This window comes from Acomys minous (genome assembly GCF_964271855.1).
Source record: "Acomys minous genome assembly, chromosome: 18".
NCBI lineage: Eukaryota > Metazoa > Chordata > Mammalia > Rodentia > Muridae > Acomys > Acomys minous.
The window spans coordinates 23,180,677-23,192,783 of NC_140501.1; the positions used below are offsets into that span (position 1 = coordinate 23,180,677).

At 40.5% G+C, this 12,107-nt stretch overlaps 1 protein-coding gene across 2 annotated transcripts in view; it reads right to left on the reverse strand.

Annotated features, from left to right (window-relative positions):
- PIBF1 (progesterone immunomodulatory binding factor 1) overlaps positions 1-12,107 on the reverse strand; it is a 157,174-nt gene that overhangs the window by 115,161 nt on the left and 29,906 nt on the right. For both annotated transcript variants that reach the window (XM_084767879.1, XM_084767878.1), the window contains exons 6-8: positions 7,622-7,755; positions 4,197-4,305; positions 3,543-3,724 (exon numbers count right to left, since the gene is read on the reverse strand). In XM_084767879.1, coding sequence (XP_084624005.1) covers positions 3,543-3,724; positions 4,197-4,305; positions 7,622-7,755 — 425 coding nt within the window. The remainder of the gene's footprint in view (positions 1-3,542; positions 3,725-4,196; positions 4,306-7,621; positions 7,756-12,107) is intronic.

The window sequence follows — 12,107 nt, forward strand, 5'->3', positions numbered from 1 at the left end:
AGCAACTTTTTAGGATGCTCACCTTCAATGCATTTTTAATGCACAGGGCTGAGGCCTGAAGATTGATGTACACACATGTTGCATGTTGAGATATAAAGAATAAACATATAATACCAAGACTGCTCTGACTATATAAACTATTTCCTTCTCAGCAAGCAAACAACTATACAATGATTTTTTTAAAAAGGTACAGTCAAAGTACATAGAGTATTAGTAGTGAACACAGAAAAAAACTAATAAATATAAACAGGCTAGGGCTGGAGATATTGCTCAGTGGTTAAGAGAACTTGCTTCTCTTCTAGAGGTCCTGAGTTCAATTCCCAGCAACCACATCGTGGCTCACAGCCACCTATTTTATATGATCCAATGCCCTCTTCTAGTATGCATGATGACAGCGTAAACACACATAAAACAAATAAATTAAAAAATAAAAATAGACAGGCTAGGGAAAGTCAGAAATGTTGAGCTGTTATAGGCAAAATTTTTAATTTAAAAGTTTTTTCCTTTATTTTTATCTTACTATATGGATGTCTGTGAGAACCCTGTGCATGCAGTACCCATAAAGGCCAGAAGGTGGTGGTAGTGTCCCTGAGAGTGGACTCAGATAGTGACAGCTCCACGTGGGCTCTGGAAATGGAATTCAGGTTCTCTGGAAGAACAGCCAGCTCTCTCAGCTGCTGAGCCATCTGGTTCTCCAGCACCAAGATTTAATTTTTCAGCTTCTCGCATGCTGTAAGTAGCCTACGAACCGTGAGGGCTGTCAGTATTGTATACACATATTCAGAAGGAGGGAAGGTAGACTTGAGAAGCAGGCAGTCTAAGCCCTGTGACTTGAAGCCATGCAGTAAGTGCCTTCTCAATCGTTCCTGTTTCACAGGCAGAAAAATACTGGATATGCTTAGATGTTCTTCAAAATGGACTCCTACAGAGATATATAGACTTTCAAAAACTGCTAGTAAAAAAATCTTTAAAGAAATTTTTTTCAAACTTTAAAAATGTTTATGTGTATTGGTATTTTGCTTGCAGGTGTCTCTGTGTGAAGGTGTCAGATCATGGTAGACAGTTGTGAGTGGCCATGCAGGTACTGGGAGCTGAACTCAGGACCCCTGGAAGAGAAGTCAGTGCTCTTAGCCGCTGAGCCATCTCTCTAGCCCCTAGTAAGAAACCTTAGTCACAGAGTCATGAACTTTTTTTCTTTGAAGTTCTTAGAACTAAACTTAGAACTCTGTTGTATTAAAAAGAACTCAACTACTGAACTATGAATCCCCACTCAGCAACAGGATATTAAAAAGATGTTTAATATATGTGAAATAAGTTCTGGATTGTCAATGTGACTCACAGGTGATGGAGCTTTCGTGCCTTCTGCACAAGGCCAACAGCCCAAGCTTGAGCCCTAGAACTCATCATGGAAGGAGACTACTGACTCCTCAGAGTTGTCCTCTGAATTCTACATGAGGACCCCAAGCCCAACAACACTGTACACACACACACACACACACATACACACACAGTAATGAATAAGCAAAACAAAGCAAAACAAACCAAACAAACTAAAAACAAAAATAGAACAACAAAAAGCTCAACCAGCCAACCAGAAAAACTAAAAGAAAATCACACACGTGCACATACCCTACCTAAAAGGAACAGACTTGTCTTTTCAACAAATAGCTCAGGAAATCTGGATTTTTCACACGTAGAGTTAAAGTAGGCTTTTACCTAATGGCACAGAAATTAATTGAAGATGGATAAAGATTTGAATGTAAGACACAGAGCCTTGAAACTACTACAGGAAAATATGAGGAAAACACTTCACAATACAGACATAGGCCACGATTTTCTGAAAAGAGTTCCAACAACCCAAAAAATAAAAAGAACTGACAAACAGGATAATGCAATAAAAAAAGATTCTACAGAGCAAAGGAAATAATTAACTGTGAAAAGAAAGTCAACAGAGTAGGTGATGAGCTTGTCAGGTATACAGCTAACAGGGAATTGATATCCAGAATCTATTAAAAAAAATCATACAAACTAAACAAACATTCAACCAATAATTCAAGTTTTCAAAAGAAGAAGGAGCCAATAAATACGTTGATACTCAACATCCCTGGACATCAGGAAAATGTAAATTAAAGCTGTATCAAGTTTCTACCTATTTGTAGTCAGAAGAGCTATCATGAAAAATAGACAAAAATACTAGCACGAATTTGAGGTGGGTAAGGTAGACAAAGAACACTTAGACAGGTATGGTAGAGTAAAGTAATGCAGCCATGTGAAGATCAGTATAGCTTTCCCTCAACAAACTGAAAAGAAAGCCGCTATATGACCCAGCTACCACCCTGGACTCTTAAGACAGCACACTGTATAGATAGCTGCAGTATTCACAGTGACCAACATACAGACTTAGCATAAATATCAATCAACAGGCAAATAAATACAGAAAATGAGATAGATCAGTGAGATAACTCAGCAGGTAACGGTGCTTGCTGTGCAAGGCTGATGATGTGCATCCTCAGGTCTCACGGGAGAAGAGAACCAACTCCTGAAAGTTGTCCTGAGATCTCCACACATGCCCTGTGACACAAGCATGCTACCCATCCCATACATCATACACGCAATAATAGAATAAAGTGCCATATTTATATATGTGCACATATATTTTATTCTTTAAAAATAAGAGAATGAGGGACTAGAGAGATGGCTCAGGGGTGAAGAGCACTGGTTGCTCTTCCAGAGCAACTCAACTCCTAACAACCACATGGCGGCTTAGAACCATCTATAGTGGGATCTGATGCCCTCGTCTGTTGTGCAGACACACAGAAATATATATAAGTAAGTGAAACAACAAACAAACAAAAAAAGAAAAACAATAAGAATATGATTTTCAGTAAATTATATAAAATTGGAGATAATCATGTTAACTGAAAAAAGCCAGATCCAAAATAAATAAATAAATAAAATCTTTTCATGTTTTCTCTCACATGTAGAATCTATGTTAAGAAAGTTTAGTATACAAGGTATGAAAGCGAAAGTGGGGCTATTGGGAAGAGAGACATGGAGCAATGAGTTAGTATGAACACAGCGTATGATATACACATAGGAAAAATACTATTTTTTAAATTAATATTTTTATAAGAAATATATGCTAATAATTTTAAAAAACTAAATTAGAAAAATAAAGGCCAGGTGTGGTGGTGTATGCCTTTAATCCCAGCAGAGGCAGGCAGATCGCTGTGAGTTCAAGGCCACCCTGGTTCACAAAGGGAGTCCAGGGCAGCCAAGGCTACACAGAGAACCCTGTCTCAAAAAACAAAAAAAAACAAAAACAAACAAACAAAAAAAAAAAAAAAAAAAAAGAAAGAAAGAAAGAAAAGAAAAAGAAGCCCTTGTTGTTACTGGAAAACCACAATATCTCTGACAAGTCAACTAGAAAGGAAACAAAATGAAAAGGATTCACTCGATATGGACCTTAAACCACTCAGGGTCCCACCCACCCACAAAGAGCTCATTTCCATCTAGGACAAGGAAAGCAACCAGAGTCTTACCTGGATGATACGTATTTCTCATACATCTCTTCTCTAGCTCTTTTGGTCTCTTCCAGCTGAACTTGCAGCCTTTCCAGGCGATCCTCTTCATGGGCACAGCGCACGCTGAGCTCCATATTTTGGCGATTGAGGTACTCTTTGTCTTTCTGCAGTAGGGTGACTGTCTGCTGCAAGGTGGTCACCTATGGAAAATCAGAGCCATGCCCAGGGTGAGCTGTTACTTTTCAAGGTTGACTCTATTCCCTTCTTTCACTGTGTGTATCATATAGAAATGTTACCTTTGGGGGGGGTGGTAGTGGTTTGAAACAGAATTTCTCTGTGTAGCCCTAGCTGTTCTGGAACTTGCTCTGTACACCAGGCTGGCCTGGAACTGCTTCCCTGTGCCACCACAGTCCAGCTGGAAATCTCCCATTTAAAAAGTGATAATTCTTAGCCTTGGCAATTGTTAATGCAAAAATGCCTCCTAAGTTCTCCTCTCTGTTCTCTCTCTCTCTCTCTCCCTCTCTCTCTCTCTCTCTCTCCCCCCCCCCCCCCCCCCCGCCTCATAACTACATAAAAAAAAGGAGAAAGATAAGATTTCTGCCATAATTTTAGCCTGGGCTATTTGTCCATTAATATGTAATAAACCATGAGTGGATTGACTTGGGAGCTCACCTCCTTTGACAATTCATTTCTTTCTTTAGCCTGAGTTATGTGAGAGGCTTCAAGTATTTCATGTTTTCTTCTAACATTGAGTACTTCTTGTTCAAGAGCATCACGTTCACTATGGAAATAAGATCAAATACTCATGTAAATACAGAAACCTTTCCACAACTGAAGGGTTGAGTGGCAGAAGCTGAGCAGGTAGGGCTGTGGGGATTTTGTGTATCCACTTTTGAAATTTAGAAGGTTCAAGACCTTGTTCAGGTAAGGTACCTAAATACATAAATTCCACTAACCAGTAAATTACACAATACTTTCTAAGGTACAACTTCATTTATCCCACTATCTTTCAGTATTAAGTCTTACTTAGCCTACACTGGTCAGGAGCTCACAGCAAGCCTGCTGCCTTGGTTTTCCCATGCTGTAATTACATGAACCATCTCACAGAGCTTCAACCTTACCTTAAAGCCAAAGCTTTTAAACAGTTAAATAAAAGAACTGGAACATAGACTCAGGCTTTATTAGGGTCAAAACCCTGTTATAATGTATAACTGAAATTACACAGCAATACACCGGCAGGCATTTGGGGTATTATTTCATTCACATATTGCTTATGATTAGCCCAGATATTTTAAATTTCTTATTTCAGACTAGCCTTCTACGACAACAGTGAAATGAAGAACTGGGCCAACACCTTCAACAGGCATCTTTAAAACTGAGCATAGAGATGCATTTGATCCTAACCCTCCCTAGTTAGAAGTAGGCCTGGGAACTTTACTTTAGTGACTTGTGGATTGCCACAGGAGTAAATTTCTTTCCACCAGATTTTAAATATGGCACTTAGACAATATAAACATCCTACTCCCTAACGTATTTTATCTGAGGTTGCAGATTCCATGGACAATTCTGAATCATATATTACCAATGAGGCTACAAAGCAGCCATTCTGACGTATACATGTGTCCATTAGTTGACACTGTACTGCTCATATCTTCTTTCCCCATTTAGTGCTAGCATAGCCTCATAGATTCTTTTTTTTTTAAAGAGTTATTTATTTATTATTATGTATATAGTGCTCTGTCTGCATGAAGACAGAAGAGAGCATCAGATCACATCATAGATGGTGGTTGCGGGGAATTGAACTCAGGACGTCTGGAAGAGCAGACAGTGCTCTTAACTGCTGAGCCACCTCTCCAGCCCCTGCCTCGTAGATTCTTATTCTATCAATGGGTTATAGCTATAAATTGCCAACATTTACTTTTATAGTCGGTTATAAGTAGAAATAGACTATATCATATTTACTTGGTTGGAGGTTCTTCAGTTGACGATTGTGGTGTTGACCTTAACTAAAAGTATCACCATGGTTCGTCCAGTGTGTTAGGTTCATCTATCTTCCCTCTCTGTGGCCCTTGCCAAGAAACAATGGCTGATCTAGCAATGATCACAGCTCAAATACTAATTTTGAAGTAGGATTTCCTGTTACTAGAAATCAGAACTCTTTAGAGAAATTACAAAATGAAACTGGGAACATTATGCCAGAAGTGGTAGAGTCACAAAAATGACTCAAATATAAGTTGATGGTTTTAGTTGCCACATACAATCTTTTTTTTTCCCCCCAAGACAGGGTTTCTCTGTGTAGCCTTAGATGTCCTGTACTCACTTTGTAGACCAGGCTGGACCCAAACTCTCAATGATCTGCCTGCCTCTGCCTCCTGAGTGCTGGGATTACAGGTGTGTGCCACTGCAACTGGCTCCACATAGAATCTTAATGTAGAAATAAATCTGTTACTCAGAAGCATTTGAACTCTAGAGATGACATCATATCTCTATACAGATTAGCTTTATACATCTGTGAGAATTGATCAAGGAGATGTCCCCAGGTTGCTGCCTATTTCCATGACTTGTCCTTTTCCTTTTATTCTTTGCTGGTGACAGAAGCCAGGGTCACAGTGCTCTACCAGTGAGGTACGTACAGTCCCAGGCTTGGTTTTCTGGACCAGGATCTTTGCTGTAGCCCGTGCTGTACTCAAGAACTCACCATCTTCCTACCTCTGCCTCCCAAACTCTGGGATTACAGGCCTGCTGCCACCATCCATGGCTTGTCCATATTTTTTAAAAAATGTATTCATAAGCCAAAAGGTTCATTTGGAACCCTCCTCTCCTTTTTTTACTGTCCTATTTTTATCAGATAGAATTGCTTATACATTTTAATCAAGGTTATGTTTTTCTTTCTAGTTGTTTATTATAAAAATGTAACAACTGATACTATAACGAAAGCCCATTATTCTGTCACTGAACCATGATAATTATCAGCTGCGCCTCATCTGGCTTCGCTGACCTATGAGTGAGTCAGGGAGCTCTGCACTATTCTGATCGTCATACCTTTTAATTGATCATTTCTGTAGATTTAGGGAGGAAAACATGACATCAGAATATCAATGAAATTATCATTTTACCATCTCACACTACTTCATTTTAAAATGCTTCTTGGGGACTAGCTGGGGGAAGGAGGACCAGTGGGAGTGGAGGGGGACAACCGGGGTGGTAAGGGGTGAATATGATCAATATATATATATGAAAATATCATAATGAAACCTATTATTACATATTATTAATATATGCTAATAAAACTTAATTAAAAAGTAAAATGTTTCTTTTGAAATTCAGCTTTACTCAGGAGAACTAAGTATAGCTCTTACAGATTTCAAGGTCAAATTATTACCCTACTAGACATCACGATAAATACTAATACATACCACATACCAGTCAAGGTGGGAACAGAAGTCCCAATGTGCTTGCTAAATCTCTGTAAATTCACATAGAGTGTTATGATTTCATTGACTGACTACTACGCTTCAGGAATTCTCGCTGAAGCAGCTATAACAAGTCCACCCTATCTGCAAAAACAGCACATTTACACAACTCAAAATATTCACCATGTTCCTTTGGTTAATCTCATATGACAAAACTTAGGTTTAAAAGAGATTTGCCACGGGATATATCAGGGAAGCTCATTAAATACAGAACAGTGGAGAAGTCCTTTCCAGCTAAGGAAGATTTCCCTGCTGGTATTCGGCAGCAACATACTTCGCAATGTTCTAACAGAGTGTTGTTTTCAACAATGAAAGCCTTTCATTAGAAGAACAGCTGAAAACCACCTGAGAAAACTTAAACACTGAAACTGACATTATATGAAATTCATCAAATAACACTTAGCAAATATTCACATAAGGAAGCTCACAGGGTTCTTATTTTCTTCTGCATTTTTGAAAGGGTGGCAGCAACTTCTCATAAGCTACAAAGCACCAATCTCCACCCAGCTGTCTGCTGTTACACATGAAGGAGGAGCTGGAGAAACAGCTGTGTGGCGGTACAGACCCAGCTGACCGTGCCGATCTCTGAAAGGGAAAACTGCCATGGCCACCTGAGCAATTCACCTCCTGACTTTGTCGTAGTTCTCTTGCCGGTAGTCACCTTGCTGAATCAACTGTTTCGTGTCTGCTAACTCCAAGGCCAAACGTTGACACCGAATCTGAAGTTCAGAGTTGTTTCTTCGATCTTCCTCATATGTCTGAAAGTCAAAGGAGGAATTACATATATCAAAGTGAACACAGCAGATCATAGCTTGTACTGAATTTTTCGGCTAAGCTATGAAATGTCCTTATAACTAAACTAAAATATGTCCAAATTGTGGATAATAGTAACTCAAATACAGGTCATCTTGAATTCACAAGATTATTTACAAATTAGGTCCAAAAATATTAAATTATTTCTATGGTCACTGATTTGGGCTGGATACTGTATATACACGATGAGTAAGATAGTTTCTTCCCTCTTGAAAACAACAGCAGCAGCAGCAACAACAACAACAACAACAACAACCCCACTGAAAGAGCGGGCTCCAAATTCTATCCAAGAGCTGTGTGGAAGACAACACTGTGGGGAAGACGAGATGCTTTGCTTGGTCGAGCATCATGGCCTCCTACACTGGCTTTCTCTCTGGAAATGGAATGTTACTGAGCTCATTATAGGATTGAGCTGAGGATGCTGTTACTTCCTAGGGGGTCATCCTGTACATCATTAATACCCATGTCCCAAAAGAAGACTCAGTTCTGCCAGAAACTTTCTCCTCTAAACACTGTTCATCAAATAACTGTCTTAGGAGAGAGCAGTTCTGTGACTAGGGATGTAGGTTCCAAGATTTAGGTTTTAGAAGTGAGTAACTTACAATTTGTCTAAATCTCAGTGTTTATCTCACAGAATTCTTGTAAAAATTATTTCAAATATTACATGTAAAAGTGCTTACAAAGTGCACAACACATAATGAATGCTCATTAACTAAAAATTAATATGTCTATAATAGTTCCTCTTTGCTTTGACTTCTTGAAGGATCACAGACAAATCTGTAGTACAATAACTGTGCAAAGATTATGCTACAATTCAGAGAAGTATTGTTTCCACACAAGGAATACAAACATTTAAAGATGGACAAAACGTAACACACCCAGGGAACCCAAAGGGTTAGCAGATGTGTGAGTTGGAAGCAACAGGAACGGTCACTCTATGGCAGTGGCCCTAACCTTCTTAATGCCGAGACCTCATCTTATGGTGACCCCAACCATAAAATTTATTTTCATTGCTATTTTACAATAGTAATTTTGCTACTGTAATGAATCATCATGCAAATAGCTGTGTTTTCTGATAGTCTTAGGCAACTCCTGTGAAAGGGTTGTTGGACCTCTAAAGGGGTTGTGATCCACAGGTTGAGAACCGCTGCTCTAAGGAGATGAAGCAGTAAGCAGTGTAGACTTTCTGAAGGGGGAAAAAACCCAAAACACCAAAATTCTGTAAGAATTCAAGGGTAGGGACAAAAGAAAGAGAACTAGAGGCTGAAACAAACGTATCTAAGTACTTATATCCTTGTTTTGTGATTTTTTTTTTTTTTAGTTTTGAGACATGTCCATTATGGAGTCCTGATTGGATGGAAACATGCTATGTAGACCAGACTAGCCTCTACTTCCCTACTGCTGCGAATAAAATTATATACCATTTATTATTGTTGTTACTACTACTATTATTTTAAGACAGGGTGTCGGTATATTCCGTTACTGGATTTGAACTCACTATTTAGATAAGGGTGAACCTCAATCTTAGAGGCTCCTGAACCCACCTGTAGAGTCTTAGAGTACAGGCATGTACCATGATGCCCAGTTTATATGGTGCTGGGAATTGAACCCAGGCTTCTTGCATAGAAGGCAAGTATTTGACCAACTGATCTATGTCCCCATTTTGTGGTATTTTATGTACATCAGGATAGTCTTTTGTTGTTATTGTTTGTAGTGGGTGCACAGATGTATTAAAAAACATTTGCTGCAGCACACAGTCTAGTTCTTATCCTGATATTTCATGCTGTTATATTACCCACTTGGTTCCTGTCCTGGATAGTTTTTATGTCAATTTGACACAAGCTAGAGTCATCTGCGAGAAGGGAACCTCAACTGAGAAAATTCCTCTGTAAGATTGGGTTATAGGCAAGCCTGTAGGACAGTTTCTTAATTAGTGTTTGATGTGGGGGGAGGCAGTCTACTGTGGGTTTGGACGTCCTTGGGCTGGTGGTCCTGGGTTCTCTATATAAAAAAAAATCAGACTATTCAGCTATGAAAAACAAGAAAATCAGCCAGGCGTGGTGGCGCACGCCTTTAATCCCAGCACTCGGGAGGCAGAGGCAGGTGGATCCCTGTGAGTTTGATGCCAGCCTGGTCTACAAAGAGAGTTCAGGACAGCCAAGGCTACACAGAGAAACCGTGTCTTGAAAAAAAAAAAAAAAAACAAAAACAAAAAACCAAACCAAACCAAACAACAACAACAACAACAAAAACCCAAACAAGGAAATCATGAAAATTTCAGGCAAATGAGTAGAACTAGAGAAGATCATCCTGAGGGACCCAGAAAGACACACATAGTATATACTCACTCATAAGTATTTTTAGCCATATAGTACAGGGTAAACATACCACAATTAAAAAATCCAAAGAAGTAACAAGGAGGACCCAAGGGAGGATGCTTAAATCTCTCTCAGAAGGGGAAACAGAATAGACAGCTGTAGAGGATGAAGAGAGGGGACAAGGTAGGAGAGGGACCATAGAGAGATATGTGGGTGGAGATCAGAACTGGGGAGAGCGGGGCAGGAACATAGAAGACCTGGAGAGAAAAGAAACTGTGGGGAGGGGTATCTCTGTGACAGGCTGGAGACCGAAGTCAGGGTAGGCTTCTGGGAGGATTTGGGGGTGACTCGAGCTGAGATTTCTAGTAGCAGGGTCACATAGACTGAAGAGGCCACCCTCTAACTAGACAGGACTCCTAGTGGTAGTGGTGGGATGCCATCCTACTCACAAAAAACTTTAAGCCCAAATTTACCCTGCCTACAAGATGTGCAGGGATAAAGATAGGGCAGAGACTGAGGGAATGTCCAACCAGAGATCCACCCCATGGGAGAGAACGAATCTCTGACACTATTAACAATATTCTCCTATGCATGCAGAAAGAGCCTAACATAGTTGTCCTCTGAGAAGCTACACCCAGCAGCGGATCCAAACGGATGTGGAGACTCATAGCCAAACACTTGGTGAAGCATAGGGAGTCTTGTAGTAAAGTGGAGGGATGGATAAAAGGACCTGGAGATGACAGGAGCTCTAAAGAAGACTAACAGAGCCAACTAACCAGTGCACTGAGGAGCTTATGGAGCCTGAAGCACCAACCAAGGACCATAAATAGCCTGGACCCAGGCCCCCTACACAGATATAGCAGATGGGCAGCACAGGCTTCATGTTGGGCCTCTAGCAAGGGGACTGGGGGCTGTCTCGGACAGGGACTTGGTTGCCTGCTTTTTGATCACTTCCCCCTATCAGGGCTGTCTTGCCAGGCCACAGGAGAAGAGGATGTGCTTAGTCCTGATGGGACCTGATGAGCTGGGGTGGGTGGGTAGAGGGGACTCCCCTTTTCTGAAGTATAGAGGAGGGGTATGGGGAAGAGAGAAGGAGGATGGGACCAGGAAGAGAGGAGGGAGGGGGTTTCAATTCGGATTTAAAGTGAATAAACAAATTAATTAAAAAATAAAGTAGGCAAAAAATTAAAAAAAAAATCAGGGTGAGCAAGCCATGAGAAGCAAGCCAGAACACAGCGCTCCTCTGGATCAGCTCCTGCCTCTGCGTTCCTACTGCTTGAGTACCTGTCCTGACTTCCTTTGATGATGAAGAGGGATGTGGAAACATCACTCTGCTGGATAAGGCTGAAGTCTCTGGATAGCCATGTTTGTAGTTGGTCTATGAAGGTGGACTCCTTTTTGTCAGTGGGGTTCTCACTCCACCTGATCTGGTAACCCCAGATCTTCTAAGGAGCATCACATAGCCCATGAGGAAAATTACAGGCTGACCCTATCCTGGTAAGGAACTTGTTCAAGCACAGGAATTCCTGCAAGTGCTCTACCCTGTGCATAAACACCTAGATAGTAACATCTGAATGTGACTCTGAACTATGTGAGGATGACAGGTGAACTGTTCACCTGTCAGGGAGAACAGTTTGCACAAGTGTGTATAGACACATTATGATTTTTCTTTCAGTATAAATGCCACATGTGCAAATATAGGCAGAAGTTCAGTGTACTTTATATCAAGAAATTTCTTTAAAGTCAAAAATTTCTTTCAAGTAAAAAACAGCCCCTTAGATCTATGCAGAAGAGGAGGTACAAAGCTTTGTAAGAGCCAGAGGTGCTGGGTGATTCTAATGTGTCTTCCTGACACAGCAGGACTAATGCACACAGAACTCAGCAGTTACAGCAGCATGCACAAGGTCTGCAGGGTTCAAGCCAGAGGGGGGTCCCCACGCAGAGAGGAGGAAGTGCATACGGGCTCTCACCCCTAATGG